This window comes from Ursus arctos, unplaced genomic scaffold (genome assembly GCF_023065955.2).
Source record: "Ursus arctos isolate Adak ecotype North America unplaced genomic scaffold, UrsArc2.0 scaffold_8, whole genome shotgun sequence".
NCBI classification, from domain to species: domain Eukaryota; kingdom Metazoa; phylum Chordata; class Mammalia; order Carnivora; family Ursidae; genus Ursus; species Ursus arctos.
Genome location: NW_026623100.1, coordinates 46,748,840 through 46,773,505, shown reverse-complemented (window position 1 = coordinate 46,773,505; position 24,666 = coordinate 46,748,840). Strand labels below are relative to the sequence as shown.

The 24,666-nt window shown below is 50.4% G+C and overlaps 2 protein-coding genes across 5 annotated transcripts in view; one reads left to right on the top strand and one right to left on the bottom strand.

Moving 5' to 3' along the window:
* The window catches only part of TRABD2A (TraB domain containing 2A), a 48,452-nt gene extending 36,963 nt beyond the window's left edge, over positions 1-11,489 (top strand). For 2 of the 4 annotated variants that reach the window (XM_057309306.1, XM_026481779.4), the window contains exons 4-7: positions 486-660; positions 4,349-4,439; positions 8,259-8,516; positions 10,602-11,489. In XM_057309306.1, the coding sequence (XP_057165289.1) occupies positions 486-660; positions 4,349-4,439; positions 8,259-8,516; positions 10,602-10,785 (708 nt within the window). In that variant the 3' untranslated portion in view covers positions 10,786-11,489. Of the gene's footprint in view, positions 1-485; positions 661-4,348; positions 4,440-8,258; positions 8,517-10,601 lie in introns of those variants that run through there. The other 2 variants (XM_057309307.1, XM_057309309.1) reach the window with 2 other exon arrangements.
* Positions 11,490-13,021: 1,532 nt separating this feature from the next.
* The window catches only part of DNAH6 (dynein axonemal heavy chain 6), a 201,300-nt gene continuing 189,655 nt past the window's right edge, over positions 13,022-24,666 (bottom strand). Inside the window, exons 72-77 of the mRNA XM_026481835.4 lie at positions 24,468-24,595; positions 20,864-21,049; positions 20,298-20,370; positions 19,400-19,551; positions 16,315-16,537; positions 13,022-13,292 (exon numbers count right to left, since the gene is read on the bottom strand). Coding sequence (XP_026337620.3) covers positions 13,189-13,292; positions 16,315-16,537; positions 19,400-19,551; positions 20,298-20,370; positions 20,864-21,049; positions 24,468-24,595 — 866 coding nt within the window. The 3' untranslated portion in view covers positions 13,022-13,188. The remainder of the gene's footprint in view (positions 13,293-16,314; positions 16,538-19,399; positions 19,552-20,297; positions 20,371-20,863; positions 21,050-24,467; positions 24,596-24,666) is intronic.

Genomic DNA, 24,666 nt, shown 5'->3' with positions numbered 1-24,666 from the left:
GAAGTAATTTAATGAACATGTACGGAATTTGGAACACCGTCGAATGGTTATAGGCATTCCATGTATTTGGTAGTAGAGTCATAATTATTGATTCTAAACTATGTATTTATGTAAAATTATTTTCCTACAGAAAGCATGTGTGAGTCCAACAAGTACAAACTCCGAATGTGCTAAGGTGAAGATACGGTCTCCGTACACAAACACGTGGCGCCAAGCACGCGCATTTACATAGAACAGAAGCACTGTCGGAAATAGCCCGAGAGTTCTTCAGGGCGCTTCATTTCCTATGTTTGCACTTGGGTTACAGAGAATGATATCCCAGTTCGAAAAAGCAGCCGCCGGGAGACCCCAGGAGTCGTGTGTCTGTCTTCCCCCTTCCCCCGACAGCAGCTTGACCTTCTAGGCTGGGTGGCTGGGTGCTCAAATGAAGCAACTTTGTTCATAACTCTGTTGCCCCTAATTTTTCTCTCTTTCTTTTGGCGGAGGTTCCCAATTTTATTAATGCCACGCTGCCACCTCAGGAGCGTGTCACTGCCCAGGAGATCGACAGCTACTTCCGCCAGGAGCTTCTCTACAAGCGGAACGAGAGAATGGGGAAGCGGGTGAAGGCCCTTTTGGAAGAGTTCCCCGACAAAGGCTTTTTCTTTGCCTTTGGAGCTGGTGAGTCGTAGGTCACCTCTGCTGGGACGCTGGGCTCTGATGCTCCTTCCACGAGGGGCGTGCTGAGGTGGGCGCCTGGTGGGAGGGGGGCTGAGTGGCAGCTTGCGAAGTGTCGCAAAGTGGCTCCGGCCCGAGTATCCAGCGTGGTTGGAACTGCGCTGGGCAGGCTGGTCCCTGTGACATCACCAGAGCTCTCTCTCCCCATGGTGCTTGTGACACACTCCCCTGAAACCTGGGAAGGTATCTCTCTCTCCTGAACTCAGCACTTAATCCCAACTTCTTTCTGGCCTCTTTCACTTTTTTAACTTCCCCTAAAATTTGTCATGTCTTCTGTCTCGTCTCTGACCGTGAGCCTCCCAGGTGGACGGCCTGGGGCTTTAGATTAGCTGTGGCCAACTGCTAACAGCGTACAGGGAAGCAGCCTGGGAAAATGATTTCCTTTTGTGGGGTTTTTGGAATAACATCTCTCCTCTTCTTAAGTGATTCTGTCACAGCTTCGCACCCTCCAGAATTAAAGGCAGAAATGCCAGAGGCCGGGGAGTGTGTAGTATTTATCAAGTCTTTCAATTCATGACCTTGGGATGTCTTTCCATCTACTTGGTCTTCGTTAGTCCCTTTAACCCCTCCGTTTTCATTGTACATCTTGCATGTCACTTGTTAGACTTAGTACTAATTTATTTTTTATGCTTTTAAATGGAACTGGTTTCAGACATTTGCTAGACCATTTGCTGGCCTGGGCTTTCTCCTTTCAATTCTTCTACTAGCTCATAGACTTGGGCAAGCCGCCTCCCTCAGTTCTTCTCTCCAGTAAATTGGGGGTCTGGGGAGAAGCACTACCGGAGCGGCACAGTGAGAGGCCCCGTATAATTATCACCTGATCTCAAGATCGGGACAGGCGACAAGCCATCTGTAGGTCTCTCCCGTGTCCTGTTCCCACATCTCTAGGATGTGGCTTTATTACATCTGCAGAATCTTTTTTTTTCTTTCCCATATAAGATAACATTCACAGTTCTAGGGATTAGGATGCAGATGTATTTTGGAGGACCGTTTCCACAACATCTGAAAATCCATTAATGTCATATGCCACATTAGTAGACTAAAGGACAAGCACCACAGCGTGCTCTCAACAGGTGTAGAAGCCAGACTCGGCTGCTTTCCACTCCTGACGTCCAGCGGCGCATAGCGGGGCACTGGGTGCCGGGGGAAAGGCGGATGCTTTGAGATGACAGTGGCCTACCCTGTGGTGTGAGGCTGGGCAGCAGGTTGGCTGGCAGGCTGATCTGAGGCAGATCGTCGCGGGGCAGGCCCTCCAGATGGGGACCGTGCTGGGCAGATGGCCCAGGTGTGACTGCAGCATCTGGGCCGGCCTCGTTCTCCGGGCACAGCTCACCACACTGCGGCCGCGCAGGGGAGACGCCTCGCAGCCGCTGGGCATTTGGGGGTCGGGAGTGCCCCGGGTAGCCGCTAGTGCCAAGTTCTCTTCCCGGGGCTGCTTTCTCCACTGCATGAATCCAATTTCTCCTCTTGCCTTCTGAAGGTTGTGTGGACTGGAGGGAACCCCAGAAATTGCTCCTGACACTTAGCCCTAGTGGTTTAAAATTTTTAAAAAATCTGTGGCTAGCAAACTTTCAATTGCAGAGGGAGGATAACCCAAAACTAAAAACTCCAGAGTTTAAAAGCGAACAGCAACTTTTGCCATGGGGGTCTGGAGATAAAATTTAGAGATGAGAAATGGAGCTTGCTCTTGGAGTAGAGGAAAACTGAGTTAAACAGAATAGCTTGATTCTGTGAAGAGAAGGCATTGGAAATGGGGGCAGTTCATTCACAAATATTGTTTTTATTCCTAATTGGCTGAGAGTGTGGACTCTACTCTTGGAGTAGAGGAAAACTGAGTTAAACAGAATAGCTTGATTCTGTGAAGAGAAGGCATTGGAAATGGGGGCAGTTCATTCACTGGACAAATATTGTTCTTATTCCTAATTGGCTGAGAGTGTGGACTCCGGAGCCAGACCATTGGGGTTCGAGATGCCATCTGCTTCATCTTCTGTGCCTCTTCCTCACCTGTAAAATGGGGATAATAATATGCCTACCTCATAGGGTTGTTGGGGGTGGGGGTCAGGTGATGTGTACAGCACTGCACCTTGTAATGCTCGGTGACTGTTAGCTACTTTATTTTTGTGATCACTCCCTGCTGGGTGGGCTTGGTAGTGGCTGGGGGAGTGAGGGTCACAGCAGCACTCTGCAAGCCCAGGAGGCCCCCCCCCATCTAGGCATAATCTTTTATGTATGCATGTATGTATGGGGGGGCGGGGGTAGGGGAGGAGGGGAGGGGGAGGGAGAGGGACAAGCGGACTCCCTTGAGATCATGAACCAAAACCAAGAGTTGGATGCTTTACTGACTGAGCCACGCAGGCGCCCCGGGCATAACGTGTACAGGAGTTCACTACACTTCTGCACCGGGGCTAATCTGGGCCTTGCCAATGCCCCTTCCATCGAGCCGGTTGCCCCTCATCGATCTTGGGGTCATAGACTCTACAGTTGAACCCAGCAATGTAGTAGGGCCCAATACCTCCTGCCACAGGCACCGCTCTCAGGCTCCCCAGGCTCCCAGAAGCTGATCCAGGTTCACCCTGCTTCCTAGAGATGTGGGAACAGGACACGGGAGAGACCTACAGATTGCTTGTCGCCTGTCCTGCAGCGTGGATGTACCTTAATTTGCTGTCCCCGTCTCTGGTTATTGAATATTGAGGTGTCAGGATTGCACAGACTCTGCTGCTGCTTAGTGTGTGAAGTCCTGAAACTGTTTAATTTAAAGTGGAGATAATAACGATCCCTCTAAAGTTCCGTGCAATCGCATGATGGGCTGCTACAATGTAATGAGACATTCAGGACATTAAAGTGCCATACATTGTCACAGAGAGGGACATGTGAGCCTGGAGGATCATGTTAGTTTTGAGCATCAGAACCTGAAAGGAGGGGCGCCTGGGGTGGCACAGTCAGTTAAGCATCTGATTCTTGATCTCAGCTCAGGTCTTGATTTCAGGGTCACGAGTTCGAGCCCTGTTTTGGGCTCCATGCTGGGCATGGAGCCACCTTCAAAAAAAAAAAAAAAAAAAGAAAAAGAAAAAAGAGAACACCCTGAAAGGAAAGAAGGTTAACCCCAAGATCTACTTTTGGCCTTTAAAATGTTCATTTTAAGATGTCACTGTAAGCTTATCTGTTTGATCTTTGTTGTTTTTTTTATTAAAAGGGAAAAAGTGAAATAAAATTCAGGTTGAGGTATCCAGCTATGGTGGCTACTGCTAAACGGAGGTTTTGACGGTGCATTTGTCATTGTGTGTCGGACAGAAGGGGGCACGGGTCTCAGAGGTGGTTGGCTTGTATAAATGAGGAGAGTGGTCAGGACTGTTAACACTGCATTCAGAGGTGAAGGTCGAGACTTGGTGTCTATGCTGTCCCCTTACTGTGTGACTCTGGGCAGCTCACTGCGCCCTTCTGATCCTCGCGTCATCTCTGAAATGCTGCCTATCCCTCCCTGCCTGACGGCAGAAAGTCTTTGGAGCTCTCCTGCGTTGGGCAGAAGGGATGGAGCGTACCAGGGTTATTTCTTTGATCTGGGGTGTGCGTTTGGGGGTATGTTTAGTAATCATGGGAGCTGCCATGGTTCTGATCCTCTTCCTCCCCCCAGGTCATTTCATGGGCAACAACACGGTGCTTGATGTCCTGCGGCGCGAAGGCTATGAGGTAGAGCACGTCCCTGCTGGACGGCCCGTCAACAAGTAACCTTCCTGGGCTTCTATCCTGGTTGGGGAGCAGCTAGGGGGCCGAGACCCGCATGGGGCTGCCTGGGCACCAGGGTGGGCTCACCCCGGAAGGGCTCTGGAGGCCCCCAGCATGGCTGTTCCCACCTTCCCAGTCTGGCCGCTATGTGGACACTTGGCACCCGGCTCCGCTGGCAGCCTGTCGTGGGGCTCTGCCAGACGTGGGTTGGCTGGCCAGGCACTTTGGGCAACAGAAGCCATACTGGCCTTTTCCTCAGCAGTCTTGGGGCAGAGAAGAAGAAGAAGGGAAGACTGCTTCATGGTGCTGGGGGCCCTAGGAGGGGTGATTAGGCTTAATGCTCAGGGCCCTTCCAGTGGGCATCTGGGAGGTTTCAGGGAGGCAGATGCTGGAATCAGTCATAATGTCAGGTCAGAGGGGCTGAACATGAACAGGAACATGCCTGTGAGACCCATCTTAGGGGCAGGAGCCAAGCCCCTTCTCTTTCTCTGAGCTGCCCCCCCCCCCGCCCCCGGTCTGTCTGTTCATTTCACATTTTGATGGCCCTGTGGAACCTTCCTTCCCTTTCTGTACTAGTCAGCTTGGGCTGCCATCACATAATGCCAGTTTATTTTCTTACAGTTCTGGAGGCCAGAAGTCCAAAATCAAGGTGCTTGTAGGTTTGGTTTCCCCTGAGATCTCTCTCTCTGGCTTGCAGACGGCGGCCTTCTGTGCACACACGCAGTCACAGCGTGTCTCTGTGTTTAAATTTCCTCTTCTTATGAGGACACCGGTCAGATTGGATCCAGGCCCACCCTGACAGCTTCATTTTAACTTAATCACCTCTTTAAAGGCACTGCCTATGAATACCGTCACATTCTGAGGAACTGGCTGTCAAGGCTTCAACATAGGAATTCCGCCCAGCACACTCCAGTCCTCGCCCCACTCCCTCCAGATCGCGGTCACCAGCGCCCCCTCCTGGCAGAGACCTCAGCGGTGGTGAGGAGAATGTGGGTCCCCTACTGCCGAGGTGGTAGAGAGAGGGTCAGCAGTGGTGTCCGCTTATGGCTGCCTTCCCCAGGTGCCCTCTCTCTCCCCAGAAGGCCCTCTTCAACTCATGTTTCAAGCCAGGGCCTCTCCCTAGCCCCTCACTCCAGAGGGTCCTCCCTCCCAGTCCAGTGCCCCCCCCCCCCCCCCCCCGGGGCCAGGATTCTGCCCGTCTCCCTCGGAGCAGGCAATCGTGGGTACACGCTGGGCCCGCCTCACCCGGCCTCCCTTCATACCTGCCTCCAGCGCGTCAGCAGTAACAGTCCTTCGATAGCGCTGCCACTCTACAGAAGCCCCCCCCTGAGACCCCTCATTCCTCACCTTCGTCACACCTCGGGCCACCTTTCTCGGGGTCCTTCCTCTCCTCCCCTGGTTCTCGCTCTCTGGTCCATTCTTTGCTTTCTGTGGGACGAATCTTGCAAGTGTCCCTTCCTCAGAGGGGAACCACCTTCAGTGGTTTCTTACTGTACTTTCCCAAAGTCTGGTTTCTGCGTGCTGATGTCTCAGCACCCAGACTCTACCGTTTTTCCAGCACAGGTCTGCTTCTTGCATCAGAAAACGTCCCCTCAGGGTCGCTGCCTGTCCAACCCCCACCCCCCCAGGGAAAATCCTGCCTCTCCTTCAGCCAGCTCTGCTGACGGCCCAAGTGTGGCTCTTTCTCTCCCTCCTGTTCCCCTTCAGCCCCGATGGAGAACCCAGCCCTTGGTGGTTCCCTGCTTGTTTGGGGGGCACTGTGGGTCTTTCCTCCCCTATTGGACTGTGTGCTCCTGAAAAGCAGGGTGGGCTGGGCCCCCTGGTCCCTTCTCAGCCCCCTGCCCCCCCCCCCCCCCCCCCCCCCGCTGACTTGGCTGGTGTTTGGCACACAGTCCTTGTGGGTGCTGAAGAGGACCCTGCCGCGGGCGTGTATGCACATGTGTGTGTATATGTACATGGGTGTGCATGTACGTGTGTGTACATGTGTGCGTGTGCATGTATGTACGAGTACATGTGTTCATGGCTCTTCTCAGGCTTCCTACTTCTGTTTCTAACCCAACACTGAACCCTGCCTCTGGGAGGAAGTGAGGTCAGGAATCAATACTGTGAAAATCTCTCCGCGATTCTGGTGCACAGTGAGGGCTGAGAACGAGTGCTGACATCCAGCTGGGCTGCTCACGTTTCCAGGGGAGGAAAGAACATTTCTTGATCGATTGTCAGGTGGCAGCCAGGTTCTCGTGGACTCCCGGTTAATCCTCAAAGCCAGCCTGTGAGGCGGGTGTTTCTTCTCCCTTACTGATGGAGAGACTGAAAGATCACACAGCTAGTCAGAGCCGCGGTACAGCTCGGACTCCTCCACGTGTGCGTCCTTTCTTTCTGCCCTTTCTTCTTCTACGTTTTACTTCCCAGATCCTTTGTCTTTGTTCATGCAGTTTCCTCTGCGGGAGGGTCATTCATCATCCCCGCCCCTAATTCCATCAGAATCTGTGAGATCCAGTGCCCCGTCTTCTTCTCTGCTCCAGCCTGGGTCTGATGCATGAATTCCCAAGGGGTGTGGCGTGTGCTTCTGTGGTAGCTCTCCTGGCGTCCGGCACACAGTGTGTGTTCCATTCAGGTCGTGTCTAGGACTTTTTAGCGGTGAGCTGTGCTCCTAGGGGCCATGAGGGAGCATGAAGTCTGGAAAGGAGCTCCTGTTCAGGGAGAGGAAGGGGCGAGGGGATAAGGGCCCAGAGTGGGGGAGATGCCCACAGTGAAGGTGTTGTCGAGCGCCAGTGCAGTGGCTGCGGAGGCGCCTGCTTCCTTCTTCCCCTCCTTAGCAGCGACGTGCTAACTGTTGAGGGATGATTCTGATCGTTTGGAACTTGGATCTGGGGCAGGCTGTGTGGGTGGGGGCAGGAGGCCTTCCAACTGGTGACCTAGCTTACTCCAGCCCTGCCAGCCCCTTGGGTCTTGGGGTAGGCCAGTACTAGGCAGATAGAGGGGGGCTGTATGTTGGAGTGAGGAGAGGGCAACTGGCAGCCACTCCCCTCCACCTGTCAGCAGTCTGGAATACACAGGAAATGCCCCTGGCTGTGAAGCGAGGACAGGGGTCCTGCTGGGCTGAGCCCAAGGGTTTAGGCAGTCCCCCACCCCCACACTTTTTCCCAGGATAATGGATGCTGTAGAGTTTTTTTTGTTGTTGTTGTTTTTGCTGCCACAACAAATTACTATAAACTCTGACTTCAAGCTCGAGATTATTTTACAGTTCTGTAGAAGCCTCACACATGTGTCATTGGGTTGAAATGAAGGTGTAGTGGGGCTGCATTCCCTTCTGGAGCCCCTAGGGGAGAATCTGTTTACTTGCCTTTTCCAGATTATAGACGTTGCTCACATTTCTTGTTTTGTGGCCCATTCCCCCATCTTCAAAGTCAGTGACGTTGCATCTCTCTGACCATTCTTCTGTACTTAACATCTCCCACTGGCCACAGAAAAGTTCTGTGGCTTTAAGGACCCATGTGTTTAGACTGGACCCACCCAGATAGCCTGGGGTGATCTCCCATCTCAAAGTCCTCTGTCACAGCCGGAAAATCCCTTTTACCAGGAAAGGCAACAAATGTATGCCCAGGTTCTGGGGATTAGGACCGGGACATCTCTGCGGGTCATTATTCTGCCTACCACATATTCCAGTGTGGATCTGGTGAATGGCCCTTAGGCTACACAGGGGTGTGCTCTAGGGTTCTGGTCATCCTTGTTGTGAGGCCCTGAGCCCTGAGGGCGGGTTGGACTCCGTGCTGTGCGATTTCCCTTCAAATCCATCTTCCCTCCATCCCTGTTCACAGAGAGAAGAGTCAAAGTCCCTCGTCGGGGCCCACCTCCTCAGCCATCTTTGCTCCGGAAGTGCCCGCTGGGGAAGCGCTGGCACCGGAAGCTGCGTCTGCAGCGCACTCGCCATTGCTTCCTCACGTGTTTCCGTCTGGCAGTGCCGACCTGGGTGGTGAGTCGGAGCGGAAGTTTCGGAAGAAGCGGAGGCGGCCGCGCCCACAGCGAAGGCAGCGGCTTCGGCAGTTCAGCGATCTGTGGGTACGACTGGAGGAGAGGTGAGGCGGTGGTTTGAGCTGGGCTGGGTTGGGTCAGCCGGGAGCCCATCCCCGGCTTCCATCCTCCCCACTGGGAGTGTGGGTGGGGAGCAGCCCGGGAATGCCCATCACACTGCTTAAGACGGAGGGGGTTCAAGGCTGTGGTGGGGATGAGCGCCCCACTCGTGGACCAGCCTTTCCTGTTCCTCACAGCCTTGGGCACTGGTCTTCTGTTCACTGTGATACAGATGAATCCGGATTAAAGGTAGTTGCCTCAAGCCAGAGTAAGGGCAACATGTTTATCCTTGTTAAAGAAAGGATGGGGGGCGGGTGTGGGTATGCATGAGGGTTTGATTTGCCAGCCCTTTCTCTACCGTAGAGCAGGGATTTCATAGTTTTGCAGAGCTGGAAGCAGCCTTGTGGGAATGGGCTTATTCAGCCCCCACGATTGACAGGGAGTAGGGTGACCACAGAATGTACTCTCAGAGATGCTTAGGAGGTAAATCAGAAGTGGACAGGGGAGTCAGAGGTGATGACTCAGCCTGGTCTGCAGGGCATAGGCTTCTGGAAGAACTGCCATCAGAGGGGCCTGGGATCCAGGATCCAGTTCAATTCAACCCAAATGTATTGAGCTCCTCCTATGTGCCTGCTTTTGTGTTGGGTGCTGTGGCTTTGGAATAAAGCAGGCATTAGCTCTCTGCCTTCATGGAGTTCACATTCTGGGGAGGAAGCCAGATTTTGAGTTGTCTGCAAAGGAAGTGTAGGGTGCTGTGAGATGTGGTTTCGTGTGTGTTGGAGGTTACTATTTAGGGTTGGGGGGTCAGAAAAGGCCTCATGGAGTGAAGGGACCTTTTGGCTGATACTGAGTAGAAGCCGGACAAAGTGAAGCCCAATGAACAGAACTTTTGAGTCTGGATCGGGAGATTCAGGGATCCCGTGCCTGCATAGGTGCGTAATAGTAAATGTTGAATGAGTAAACAAATGAGCAAGGAGGGGAAGGAGTTTCAAGCAAAGGGAACAATTTGAAGGCCTGGAGAGAGTGATCATGTTGAAGAAACCAAGATGAAGTAATTGTGGCTGGAGCCTGGGAAGTAAAGGGGATTGGGGTCGTTGGGGTGGGTCCAGACAAGAAGTGGAGGGAGTGCCTGCAGAAATGAGGAGCCACTGAAGGCTTGAAGCAGGCATCCAATGTGCTGCGGAATTGGCTTTTTTGTTTTTTAATTTTTAAAAATATTTTATTTATTTACCTATTTGAGAGACACAGAGAGAGAGAGAGAGAGAGAGAGAGAATCTGAAGCAGACTCCATGCTGAGCATGGAGCCGGACTCAGGGCTTGATCCCATGACCTGAGCCAAAATCAAGAGTCAGACGCTCAACCAACCAAGCCACCCTGGTGCTCCCGGGATTGGCATTTTTAAATGGAGGGAAGCTGGCAGCCAAATGGGACCTGGAGAACAGGGACAGATCCTGTTGTGTCCTTGTTCCATGGTACCTGACAGAGGGTGGCTCTTCAATCTTCCTTCAGTGGTGGAGGAAGAAATTGACCTGTTCAGTACTTTTTCAGGCTGGGCCATTTCCTTTCAGGGTGGCCTGGAGTTGGGCACTTTACACCTGAGCTGAGCTGAAAGGTCCAGGTGGGCCTGAGATCATGGGCCGCTCAGCTCATACTGTCCTGACTTGGGAGGTCGGCACGGTGTTCACACTGGATCTGAGCTGGGATAGGGGAGAGAGCCAGATCTTAGGGAGGACACCTCATGGCTTGGGTGTGCCTCTATGTGTGGTCAGTGAGGAGGGTCCCTGCCTGAGATGGCCCAAAGGCTAATTAATGGTAAGCAAATCTGAGTTGGGCCTTCTTACACCTAGAGTTTTAATAATCTTTGAACCAAGAACCGTGTCGCTGGGGGAGAGTTGTCCGATGTGCTGGTCTTAGCACCTGTATTACCTGGATTTTTTTGTAGCAGTAGTATTGAGGACAAAGACACAGGAAGCCCATTCCCATCCTTAAAAGAAGGAGATGAGAAGAAGCTGTGTGGGCCTTTGGGGGCCTTGGAGTATCCAGTGGCTCCTGCTGTGCTCTGAGACTCTGGTTTTTTCTTTTCCTCCTAGCGCTGTGGTCCCACAGCTACAGGTCCCCGTTCTGGATAGGTCCATCTGTGCCGAGCTGCAGCTCCCTCACCGTGGGCATCCCCCGCACAGCCAGATGGTGGCCAGCAGTGCCTGTCTGTCTCTCTGGACTCCTGTGTTCTGGGTGCTGGTGCCGGCTTTCCAAGCAGAGACGCCCCTTCTGTGATGACTGGAGGAGCCAGGCCAAGCCCCTGACCCCTTGGACTTGAAGGATGGCCATTCCTGTACCCCACACTCTGGTCTGGCCTTGATAGGCCCAACCCAGGAAGAGAGAGAATAAAATGCGGTGTTGGTTCTTCTCTTTCCAAAGGAGTGACTTTGGGTTATGCAGCCGTGCTTGGGGCAGGTGTACAGTTTGGTAACATAATGAGTTGTATGAAAATAATTATAAATGCATTATATGAAAGTAATTAAATACATTTTCTGTGTAGACTTTTCCCCACCATGTGTATATATTATGCAAACAACTTTGCTCACACCCTCTGAATACTGTCACTGCTTCACCCCCGGGCCCTGCTCCTGGCCTGCCTGCCACTTTGGATCCTGACCCTGTTCTCCTTCCTGCTGCTCCTCTTCCTACTCATTCCTGTTTCTGGATTCAGGGGAGTCAGTAGGCCATAGGACCTTTGCTCTTCTCTGTTCAAGGTCTGGTGACTAGGGTGCTGCCTGCCCTCTGACAGTTGCTTTAATTACGTACAGTGTATGAGTGTCTCACCAACTGCTGAAGGCTGGGTGAATGGATGGGCTTCGTCAAAGGTATGGTGCGAGAAAGTGGTTTCCAAACGCTCCCTCTTCCTGTCTTGTTATTTATTATTTCTATGTCTATGTCTTTTACAAATAAAATCTTATGGGGAATCTATATAAAATGAATAAGAGTAGAATTGTCTTGGTTGAGTCTGAAATGGGAATTTTTAGCCCTACCCCCCCCCCACCCCCACCCCATGGCTAGGTTTCCTTAGGGGCCTTCGAGAGCTCCCAGAAACCCAGAGGGTCTGCCCAGGACTTGGACGGGGCCAATAGGAAGTAGATGTGTTTGTTCCTAACTTGGTTTGGGGCAAGCTTGACTGCCTGGGCTTGCTGTTCTGTGGTCTTCTCTTCCCAGGCTTTCTTGTGGGTGCATTCTCAGTCATTTCCAGGGCCCAGAAGATTTTGGGGTCTACTTAAAGAGTGGCGTGAGGGTCCTTGCTCCATTCTGCACTGTGCACCCCGAATGGCAGGGGTAGGAGGGCTAAACGTTCCCAGAGTCCCTTACTGCTATGTTTGCGATTCTCCCATGAGGTAGACTTACATGACTTGGAAGGTGGAAGGGGGCCGAAGCCGTTTCTCTTCAGGAGCGGTGGCAGGTACGGGTTTGTGCAGTGGCCCTGCTCTGCATTTCCTTGTCCGGTCAGTCGCCTGCTCCATGAGCAGGGACAGTTGCACGGTTGGCACAGCTTCCTACTGCTCTCTGACCTCGGATTACAGCTGCTGTGGTGGCTGATGTCAGCCTCTGACTTCTGCAGCTGCAGCCATTCCCACGGCTTAGTAAACACCTGTCCCCACGTGGAACGGCAAGAGTAGTCTCGGGTTCCTGCTCTGGACGCGAAGTAATAGAAGTGCGCTCCGCTTCTCCGGGACTTGAGTCTGTTTTTAACTTTGACAGGTATGGGGATGAAGGCGGAGGTAAGAGGGGAAGGGAGGATTACTGGGCCTGACCCAGTTCTTGCGAATTTCTGTGAGGGGGTGGCGTGGCTTTACCGCCCTAGCTGGGTGAGTCCCAGTTTCTTGGCTGGGGAGGCAAACAGACCCTTGTTGGCAGGGCTGACATCAGGTGCTTTACCACAGTGACTGCTCCATCTTCTGTTTTTGGTGACAGTTCCATCTTAGTAGTGGCCTAACAACCTCTGCTTTTGAGGTGGCAGGGGCTCAGGTGCACCTGGGTGGGACGTGGCTGCTTTTCACACAGGCTCATCCCGAAGTGGGAGGGGGAGCTCTGTAGTTGGGCCGGACCAACCTGCACTTCCGTGAAGCATAGCAGGCTCGTCTGTGGATTGTAGCGTAGCCCCGTAGAGCGTGTGTGTGCGGGGAACCGGCACCATGGGGTCGAGAGCTTGTCACCCACCTCATTTGCTCATCAGCCTCCCATGTGTTGGGCCCTGAGCCTTAATCTGGTCTAGAAGTGGAAGCAGCTGGGGCCATGTGACCGTAGTGGACGCCAGGCCTTTTATATTAGAGTGAGGAGGAAGGAAGCCCATGTGGATGAAGCACTGCTGAGTTCTGACTCGCCCAGGTTACTCCCTCACTCCCCCCAAGTTATTGATGGGAAGCCGCCTGGCTCTCACCTGGGGGAGGGGGAGCAGGTCTAAGAGGTGAGTGCTGAACCCACTGCTTTCACATCAGAGCTTGAATTACCAACAGGGAGAAACACTCAAACACTTTATTTTAGGTTTGAAAAGAAAAACCACACTTACTACCCTTAAGTCAGATACGAAGTAAAGCTGTTTTGCTCTCGTATAAGTTATGCAGACCTTTGTGCCCCATCAGGAAGGATCTCTGGCCTGGTTCTTTTTTAGCAGGAGGAGGCAACTTTTCACTCATTTAGCTGGCAGAGCAGAGCTGATCCCTTGGCAATCCAGTAGTCTTTGGACCGCTTGGAGGGTAAGAGGACAGTCACCACAAAGTTGGTTGAATGACCTAGTTAAGGATACAAGGACAATAGGTTTGTTAAAGAATAACCCCTTGATACAAAGAACACTGTACTGGGAGTCAAGACACTTGGGTTTCAGACCTGACTCAGTTTTTAAAGATAATGGGCAACCAGTCCTCTACGGGTTTCAGTTTTATGCTCTGTAAGATGAAGATGTTGGGACTTGTGATCCTTTAGGACCTGTCCACCTTTGAGTTTGTATAACCTTGTAAATGTTTCAAATTCTCTGCAGTCTGACTGAGGGAACATTGGACTAGGATTCAGCCTTGAGCTTTTAGTGGGACTTGGGATGCTGTTGGTAGGTGGGGCCTCTATTCATTTGTCCATCTGTCTGTCCATTCATCCATCCTTTGTTTCACCTTGCAGTTAGGCACCAGCGCTCTTGAAATGACTAAGCACAATCGCAGACATTTGGTCCTCAGCTCTGGGACTTCTGAAGTAAGAGTCACTGTTGCACTTTTGCACCAGGACCAGTGTGAGAAGAAGAGCGCTCTGCCTTCAAGATGGCACTGCATTCATAGCAAACCCCATCCGTGTGGAAGTTGGGGAAGGTGGTGGTGTTTCTAGCAGAGAATGCATGTATCTCCCCTTTCCTTACCTTTGTACGCCATGCCCTGCATAGTTCCTTGGCAGTGCTTGAGTGACATTTTATAGTACAAATGCACCATACACACACACGCCTACATACACATATACATACACATACGCACACACACGTATATATATTTACCTGTTAGTTTGATTCAGGATTCGAATAAGGTCCATGCCTTGCAATAGTGATGTGTCTATTTTATTTTATTTATTTTATTTTAGAATGAGTGAGGGTGTGGGGGGAGGGAGAGAGAGAATCCGAAGCAGGTTCCACACCCAGCAAGGAGCCTGATGTGGGGCTTGAACCCACAACCCTGAGATCACAATCTGAGCCAAAATCAAGAGTCTGATGCCCAACCGACTGAGCCACCCAGGTGCCCCAGTGATGTGTCTCTTAAATCTCTTTCAACTGGTAGGTTCCCCCTCTGTTCCTTTTGCCACCCCCTTGAAATTGTTGAAACAACCAGACTGTATAGTATAAAGTTTCCCACAGTCTGGATTTTTGCTGACAGCCTCCTTGTGGTGATTTTAAACATGTTCCTCTATCCCTGTAAAGGGGTGGTTAGATCTAGAGGCATGCTCACATTCAGGTTTGAATTTTTTTGGGCAAGAATACTTGAATAGGTGGTGTGTACTTTCATCAGGAAGCACATTGTGTCTGATTGTCTTTCTTTGTTGGGGTATTAGCAGCTGTTGATAATTATTATTACTTAGAGCCATTATTTCATTAGGGTTAATGATAATTTTAAAATTTAGTGATGATTAAGTGTAAAGAATCCCTAAGTGATTTAATTTTTGTATATAGTATGATATAGGGTCTAAGTTTGGTATAACTAATTGAGCACCATTTGTGGAATAATTTCTCTCTTCCTGACCTATTTTTTTAAATTTAATTTAATTTTAGATTTTATTTTATTTTTATGTTATTTTATTTTATTTTATTTTTTATTTTTTTTAAAGATTTTATTTATTTATTTATTCGATAGAGATAGAGACAGCCAGCGAGAGAGGGAACACAAGCAGGGGGAGTGGGAGAGGAAGAAGCAGGCTCATAGCGGAAGAGCCTGATGTGGGGCTCGATCCCATAATGCCGGGATCACGCCCTGAGCCGAAGGCAGACGCTTAACCGCTGTGCCACCCAGGCGCCCCTATGTTATTTTATTTTAGAGAGAAAGTAAGAGAGCAAGAGAGAGAGAGAGTGCATGCACAGGGAGAGGGAGAAGCAGACTCTCTGCTGAGAGGGAGCCCGATGCGGGGCTCGATCCCAGGACCCTGGGATCGTGACCTGAGCCGAAGGCAGATGCTTAACTGACTGAGCCCCCCAGGCGCCAAACAAGGTCTACTGAGCAATAGCAAAGTGATAGTACAAAGCTCCCGAGGAGGGAGGGGACCCGAGAGGGTTGTCTGCAACACCATTTTAATTACTGCCTTTTCTTGGTTCCTCTTGCCAAGAAGACAGAGTTCCTACTGGAACTTTTAGCCAATAATAAGACAAATGACTCTTACAAAATGGGTAAAAGACTTGAACAGACAGTTCACCAAAGAAGATATAAATAAGTACCAGAAAAGATCGCTAACATCATTAGTCATTCGGGAAATGCAAAGTAAAACCACAAGAAGATACCACTATATTCTGTCATCCATCTATCTATCTGACATCTAGAATTAAAAGGACTGGTCATCCTAAGTGGTAGTGAGGATGTGGAGGCACTGGAATGCTTACACACTGCTGGTGGGAGTGTTCAATGGTATGGCCACTCTGAAAACAGTTTTTCTTCAGTTCTGGGAAATTATCAGCCATTATTATCTCTCTTTCATTCCCTTTCTCCTTCCAGATTGCCTACTAGATAAACACTGGAAAATTTGGCTCCTTTCACGATGGCCTTTTTTTTTTTTTTTTTAAATTGCATCATGCTGTATTGTGAGGGATTTCCTGAGCTCCTTCCCTGCTCACCCTTCAGCTGCGTCCTAGCTGTGTAGGGGCAGATCTTCAGCTTCTCTGTTGATACGGCTTTCTACCTGGTTCCTTTTTTCAGGGCTGCATCTCAGTTTCAGGCCCACTCGGATTCCCCTTTTTGCAACATGGCATTCCATTTTCGGTTTATTTTCAAATCTGTTATCTGTGATGAGTCTCAGTGACTTTGGCGAGAGAGGGATTTTCGTGTGTACTCAGGCCATCATTTTGAAATTAGAAGTCACTGCTCAATAAGCTCTATTTTCTACTTATTAGACATACAGAAGAAAGCAGTCCATACTCAGCGTTAAAAGAGAATTTACAACATTTATAAATTAGTATAAGTGGCCTCATTTTAAGCTTTGCTAATTGGCTTAAGATCTCTCCTTGCACAGTATAGCTGTTTTTTGGACTTTGATGTTTGCATTTTGTCATCATTTGGACCAGTCTTAGCACATCCTTACCTGTGGTTGAGAGTGTTCCTGCCCGGGCCCCTGTTTTATAAAGTGGGGAATGGTAAAGTGTTGGGTCTGGCACATAATTTTGTTGAGGTTCAAAATGCACCACAGGCAGCACTGGATTCATCTGTCCTGGCAATGCGTCCTCTATCACCATCTCCATATTGTCCCATCGAGAAGCATCCATGAACATTCCATGAACAAGAACGCCATCCTCAGGAGAGGGCAACTGAAAGATGAGGAGGTTAAGGTGAGAAGAGGAGAAGGCTATTAGCTGTTGTGGGCCATTTCCTGAGTCCCACATTTCACCAGTTAATTCTAAGAACCATTCTATAGATTGCTGTTGTTACTCACATTTCAGAGAGGAGAATACCAAGGCTTGGAAAGGTCAAATGACTCGCTTCTCAGTTTGACACCAAACCTCATACTTTCCACACTCTGCCAGGATCTCTAATAGGGGATACCATTCGTGGGCTTCAAACCATCTGATATGATGTTATGACTTCCTTGTTCTCATGGGAAGCAGGTGGGATCAGAGGGCTGTGACTTTCATGTTCTTTTTAGCAAGGTCTAAGGGTCTGGGTGACCTCCTAAAGATAGATTCTGTCTCTGTAGTAACACTTGCAGGGCACCAATGGGAAGTTCCTTTTTTGTTTTCAGAAATTATGCTAGATTTTTCATGTTTCTATTAAGGGGGGGTGGAGAGACAGAGAAAAACCCTGCCACTTAGTGGCCCGTGATGAGATGCCACCACTGGTGTACAATTTTGGCCAGTCATAGGCTTCTGTGTCATCCTCCCTCAACACTGAGTGATTTGGCCACTTGTGGAGCCAGTTGTCTTTTGGATAATTGCAGCTTCACAGCTGCAGGCAGATGACCAAGCTGTACGGCCACAGGTAGTAGATTTTCATTGTGAAAAAAAGATAAGGTCTTTTTGGCTGGTCTTTACTTTCTGGCATCCTGAATTTGGCTCTTGGGCAGGCAGGGCGGGGCAGGCCTTCCTGTTTGGGGGGCTGCTGTGTGCACTTGTGCAGGTTGCCTTAGTAGAGGCTGCAAACCGTCCTGCTATGCACTTGCCAGGCCACGTGTGGGAGCCATTTGGGCCTCCACCCAGAGGGCGTGTGCTTTCCCAAACTGCGCGAAGGGGGGAAATGCGCTGACAGTGGCCCTGCTTGTTTGTAACAGAACGAAAGCTGTGTAAGCACAGTCTCTTGCAGACGTTTGCTGGGAGGACCAGGAGTTGGGCCCACGATACCACCGGCCATCTTCACAGATGGCAGAGATTCCAAGGCATTGTCATGGCTGAGTGCCCATGATCCAAGAGGAGATATGTGGATTGGGGCAAGGGGGAGGGACAGGGGTCCTGGTGGGCAGTGTAAGCTTCCCTCAGATTTCTGGGTCAGAGTCGGCCTCATGTGGCAGGTAAAAACGGGCCAGGCACAGGGCAGGGCCAGCATCCTGCAAGGCCTCAGCGAGAGCTTTTATGCGGGTGCCTTCCCGAGGCCTCAGTGATTCCCGATATGGGTCTGGGACACCCTCCTGGCTAAAAGGGGCTCAAAATAATGAGCAGTGCAACTCTCAATTTATTTTCTCTTTACTCTAAAAAGTATTTTGATGCTAAAACCAATTTCCTTAAAAATGTAACCCTTTTTATTGTCATTTTAAATACAGGCAATTAAGAGGCGCGGGCTATTATAGTATTTCGTAAGTAAGCCAGGAATACTGGATCAGTTTGGTCTTCGTAAGTTTTTGCTCCTGAGAGCAAAGAGTAGATCAATTAGATCTGAGTGGGGTGGATACTGATAGAATTATCCAGGAGCAATTTCTTCTAACTGATGCCAGGATATGTTAAAGAAAGTTTAGTAAAGCCATTCACCACAACTATGCTGATTGGTGAGTGACCACTTTCTTGGAAAAAACAATCTGGAGCAGATGTTTGATTTTGTGGCACGTATAGAAAGTTGTATTTATACAGCTCACTCGTGTGGGTAGGTGCTTGGAGGCAGAGCTCCACTCCCCCACCGACATCTCCTCAGCACATGGAAGCTGGGCCGCTCAGGTTGGCAGCCGTGGTTCCCATCCCTGGCGGTCCACTGGAATCCCCAGGGGAGCTTTGGAAAATAATGGTGCCTAATGAAATTGGGGTGATTCTGATGTAACTGGGGTGTAGTCTGGGCACTGGGATTTTTAAAAAGCTCCACAGGTGTTTCTAACCTTCAGTCAAGGTTGAGAATCACTGATATTCTACAGCCGTGGTTCTCAAACTTTAGTGGGCTAAGAACCCCATGGAGGACTCGTCACGGTACAGATTTCTAGGTCCCAGTCCAGAGTTTCTGATTCAGTAGATCTGGAATAGGTCCTTGGAGTTTGCATTTCTATAAGTTCCCAGGTGATGCCCATGCTCCTGGTATTGGAGCCACACTTGAGAACTTCTGCTCTACAGGGAGTAAACTGTAGGCAAGGAGCTTAAACTGCTTCCTTAGTGCATTCCTGTTAGTTCTGTCACGTATTTATGGCCATATAAGGTATGAAGTTGGTATATCACTTCCGCTAGGAGGCATTTGAATGAACGGCAAATGCATTCAGCCTATGATAATAGTCGTTTATTGGGGAGCATTATGCGCTCGTTCATTTTTACTGCATTACACTCTGAGGCTGACGGCATCAGCCCCATTTTACAGATGCGAACACTGAGGTGCGGACACGTTAGTCATTGCTCTGGCACACACAGCTGGCAAAGGGGAAAGTCAGAATTTAAACTCAGGCCTGCCTGATCCTGAAACCCTTGTTTGTAACATCTTGCTAAAACCCTTATATTTAACCTCTTTCTCCATAAGAAGGAGAAAGTTGCTATAGGAATCTAAAGAAATAAACAGTGTTACTTTAAAAAATACCTCTACAAATCAGGCTAATTTAGGCAGTTCCCATCTAGGCATTGCTAGACCAGGGAGTCTGTCTGAGGGGTGTGAATCTCGTCCTGCTTCCCGGGCTCCTGCATGTGGGAGGCAGTAGGGGAGGGGGCAGGGGAGGTTGGCTGAGATGGCAAATGGCAGTGGAACAGAGCTCTGCTGTAACAGTCCGGGGACAATACCTCTAAGTCCATGGGTAATTCTTGTCCAAACTGCAGCGTCCTGGCAGCTTCTATAACTGCAGCTTGATCCCGATAGGTGGGAATCATGTTGTATTTGAAACTCAGCTCATCTATAGGCAAATTGTATTTCCGAGCATGATTTTGAAGAGTTCCTGTAAATACGAAACCAGAAAGCTGGGTCCTCCGAACAACATTGCCGCTGCTTGCCTGCACCAGGCTGCTCTAGCGTCGGAGAGCTTCCTCTCCAGCGAGAGGTCTCAACGTTATTGCCTGATTCCGAATTAGTTCATCAGAGGGCAAGCCTGCAGGGCTGTCGGGAGGGGTGGAGCCATGGCAGGGCTGGGAAGAGAGGGAAGAAGGCCACGTCTCAAGGGCCCTGCTCTGCAGTGAGGGGGATACGCCAGTGCAGGAGTTCCAGAGCTCCATCTCCCTAACTTAGAGTCCTGCTCAGCTGGTCTTGATGGGCCGTTTATGAGGGATTCAGAATGAGACAGATTAAGGGCTGGACCCTCTAGCTGGGGTCCTGGAGGCTGATGGAAGGACAGAAGGAGTATTTTTTAGAGGGAAGGAAGCTGTGCTGAGGTGGGGCTGGAGCAGGTGGTGCCTTTAAGCACGGGTCACACGGGGACCGTGCATGCAGGGGACGTTGACGGCAGCAGCGGTGCACCTGCTTGCGCAACGGCGAGGGGCAGGGATTGGGCTGTAGGGGAGCATCTGCTATGGCTGCCATCCTCTCCCCGAGCAAGTGAGGAAGAGCAGGGCCTCACCGAACTGCCCTATAATCGACAATCCACGGTTAGGTCATGAGCAGCCATGCCTTTTCCCCGGTTCCTAGAAACCCAGCATGTAACAAATCATGGTCTTTTCTGTGGGATTTTTCTTGGGAAAGCACAGTTACCTGTTAGAAATCCTTGAGGAAAGAAGAAACCAGAGATCCAGAAGGACTTAGGCTGCCCCCTTTTGAGCCACAACTAAAGGAGAAAGATTACATCATCATGTATTGTTTTTCTGAAATGGAGTTTGTCATTTAAATCAAAGTCATATTTTGGAGGGCCTCTCAGGAGTCAGAATCTCAACCAGCCTGAGTTAGTCATCAGCCCCAATTCTCCCTGCCTGTCTGCCCCCCTTCTTCACCCAACAGACCACAAATCCAGAAGCTGGTTGTCACAGGGGGTGTGGAAGAGGGGAGACCACAGCAAGGTCACACCTGGCAGTTTGGACCCCCGTCAGATTGGTTCTGGACCTCACAGCGGGGTCCCATGAACTAGATCTGAAACTAAAATGGGCCAAGGGCAAAGTACATTGTAATCAGCATGACTTTCAAATTGATGCCATTCTGGAAGTTTCTGTTTCTTTGGGCTCAGATGATCCCTCAACAGTTGTTAGTGTTTCAGTTCCCTAGGGCTGCCTAAGGACCTTAGGCCTACCATGCTCATCAAATCCCAAAGAAATGAATTTTCTTACCTCCACAAACGCAGTCCTCAGGATAAGATCTTTGACCCATGATCCTAGTGGCTTCAGGGACGGGTAGGCTGTGCTGGACCACAGAGAAGGAACCTGGTTGTTGAGGAAGCTGTTATACACCTTCTCCATTTCCTCAGACATCACCACAAAGCCGGCGATGGCTTTGTTGAGTGTTTCTAGAGAAGTCTGAAAGAACAAGAACGGGGAGGTGCCTTTCACAGATGTAATTATCAAGTACGAGTGCCACCCTTTGTGGTGGCGGGTACTGCCTTGGGCTGAAGGGCCCACTTGCTGGGATCCATCCTCTCTGCCCACAGTCTGCTCGGCCAGACCCTCCAGTCTTTCATCCGTTTTTACAACAGGTGAGCACAGAGGTGTAAGACCTGGGGTGGGGGGCGGTTCAGGCCATTAATAGCAGAATCCAATGAAATGGAAAGAGGGGAAGGAGGAGAAATATCCCCTGAAGCCTAGAGAAGTGATTTTGAGAAATGCCACTGAATAGCTCTCCTCCAGGCTAAAGGAAAAACGCGCCTAATGGTTAGTTATCCGGAAGCGCGGGTGGTGGTGGGAACTATCTCATGCCGCTAACTCTGCCCTGGGGCGGCCCATGGCCTCTGAGGTTATAGCAGGGAGGGAAGATTCTTAGATAATCTGAGACCAGTCTTTCAGCTGGTACCAGAGAGTCTCCTTGAACTGGAAACGCTTCCGTAAGACATGCCCCTTACTCTCCCCTCACCACAACCAAAGTCAGAGGCAGACAGCAGTGCTGGGAGATGCTGGGCCGCGGCAGCCATGGGAGGTACAGGGTAGTAGTTGCCGCCTGGCGAAAGATGAAGGCCCAGTGTGTGGATCCGTGAGGCCTGCATGGGTTTGTTTTGTGAAAACTACTGCCATCTACTGGGGAGATATTATAGAAGGATGTTAGAGGCCACATTTATGTTGATTCAAAGAACAAAATAAGGTCCAGGCCCATATCGTTCTGGAAAGAGGCCATATGTGGATGAACAAGTTTATTCCCCACCCCCTGTCGCTCTTCACAGGAGGCAGCGGTAGGAAAAAGAGGAGTTTTATTAGATCTGCCCCTGGCACGTGAGGAGCCCTTGGCAGCTCGGAGAGCAAGGAGGCTCTCGGCCAGAGCCAAGGCGGTATTCTACCGTAGGTTCCGAAATGGAAAAGGAGCAGAGGACTTACGTAAAATGCTGGGAGAATGCTTAAGTTACGGGGGCGGGGGGATTAGGCAGCGAGGGTCTTCTAGGTCTGCTTGAAATAGAGCTCACTTTGCGGCCGAGTCTCCCAGAGGAAGCAGTTAACGCAGGTGCCGCGTTCAGTGGGAGAGCGCACTTCAAGACGTTCTTCTCTACGGCTAGAAGCCTGACTAACAGGCTGGCCTCATCTCTCCAGGAACGGCCCTGTCTCCCAGTTCTGTCACTAGAGGAGGGAGAATGGGCTCCCCTGGGTGCCGCCACCTTCCTTGGCCTTTCTTACTGCCACCATGGTGCTGCCTCGCTATTCCCTGGGTGAAGTGAAGGTGAGGCTGGGCCAGAGTCAGGGCAAGGCAGGACGGGGCAGAGGTCAGGATAAGGGGGGGTGAGGGGCCACCACCCCTCCCTCAGGTAGGAGTGCTCTGCCGTGATTCCCTCATTGCCTTGCAGGCTGCTTCTTCCTGGACTCTGCGCTCTTCTCCTGCCTGTAGGTGGGAGATGGTAACGTTTGACCAGAAGTGACCACGAAGAGACTCTAGAGCCACACTCATTCACTCGCGCATTCAAATGTTCACGAAGATTTAGTATGTGTCAGGGACTAGGGAAACAAAGATGACTAATATGCTAGTTTCCTTCTCTTCAAGAAGGTCACTGTCTCACGGGGGGTACCTCATGGAGGGGTAACTACAGAGTAATGTGGTAGGTGCAGTGACAGACACAGACACCGAAACGATGGACTGCTGAGGAGGGGCTTCTAAGTTATCTGATGGTGGAGGGATGGGCTGGCGTGTCGCGAAGACTTTTCAGAGGAAGTGACATTTGGATTTGCTGTCTTCAAGTAGGTGAAAGGTCATGAGGAGCAGGCAAGACACGAGCAGCATCCATGTCTGTCCTCTGAACAACAGTCCTCCCTGCATTTTAGCTGGGCACCTAGCGGTCCAATCTAGAGACTGTATTTCCCACCCCCCTTGCAGCTGGGGTATGGCCATGTGACCAAATTTTGGCTAATGGGGTACGAGGAAGAAAATATGATATATGCAATTTCTGGGTCACAGTTTTACGAGGAACCTGCTTTCTCTCAGCCCTCTCTTTGCCCTGTCCCACTGGCTGGCAAAAGGGGACAGTAGCAGCAGCCACCTCAGGCCCAGAGACGCAGGCTAGTTGAGGCCGGAAGAGCCAACCCTCCGCTGGTGTCCCCAGATGAGCGCACGAAGCAGGATGAGCTACTGCTCTACAGAGCTTCCTCCGGGCCCTTAGCTGAGACGGAAGTGAATTTTTATCTTGTTTTGGTCATCGTGTTTGGAGGTCTTTGCCACAGCAGCTTAATCTCTATCCTGGCTCTTTCAGTGTAGGAGGTGGTAAGCCCTGGGCTGGCCACCTGGCCTGTGACACTGGTATATAGCTGACCAGACCCCCAAGGTGAGGACGTCGCATATTCGGCTGACCGGTGCCCCTCTAACCCACAGCCTAAGTATTGCCAGCCAACCAGCAACACTGGGAGGCTGCTTTTGTAATAGGAGACAGATAGTCTTGGTAGGGGGACTCGAACGCGAGTGGGAGAAGTCCTCATCACCGGCCAAGGAGACAGACAGTCTTTGACTTTAAAAGATTTATCCCAGTTGTCCTCCCCAATCTTATCACTGAGCCTTGACTTTGTGCTAGGCATTTGGTCCTTGCTGGGCAGCAAAACTTTCCTGGTTAACGCTCAGTATTTGGTCTCTAACAGTTCTTGTGTTTCCCTTATCAAAGTTATGCACAGAGAAACCAGGGAGGGCTTTAGCCATCATTATACATTCAAGGCCACCCAGAAAGTATTCCGGAGCCTAAGGCAAAGGTCCAAATAGTTGTCCTCAGATTTTAGTGGCAGTGAAATCACCTGGGGGAGTTTATTTAAAATTCATCATCCCAGGAATTTCTCAAGGAATTCTACTCAGTAGGTCTGGAGTGGGATCAGGGAATGTACATCTCGAACATGCAGCATAGCGGATTCTAACGTGGGCATTTTGTGGCCCAACTTGGAGAAGTTCTGCGTTTATAGTCTTCGTAAAGACTGTCCTATTGCATGCAAACCAGACGTCAGGAACAAATGCTGAATCTCTCTTAAATTCAGTGCTTAGTTCCTTGATCAAACGTCTAGAGTCAATGCTCGTTCCAGGGGTGTAAGTTAGGATAACGAGGACAGTGGGGTCTGTAACGTCACATACTTTTGGAGGTATTATTAGAGAAGGGGAACAGACCCATTGGATGGGGGTCAATTCCATTTCAGACAAGTTGTGTTTGAAGAGTTGTTAGCATATCCGAACGGACATGCTGAAGTGGTGGAAACGGAAGATTCCTAGGAGGACACACTTCTCTACCAAGCTTTGGTACCCAACGGCAATGCTGGCAGCGGGCGCGCGTACGTGTATTAACTTCAGTAGCTTGTTAAAGCGGTCCACTTCCTGCCCGAGAACGGTAGTCAAGGAGTTAAGGCGTCCGTGAGGATCCTTGACGAAAAGGCTCTCAGATGCATTCTCCATTTCTAGTGTTTCTGAAACACACACAGCTGGTTCCTCAGATTGGTTATCACGGATTTCTGTCCTCCTAGCATTGCTATTGTCA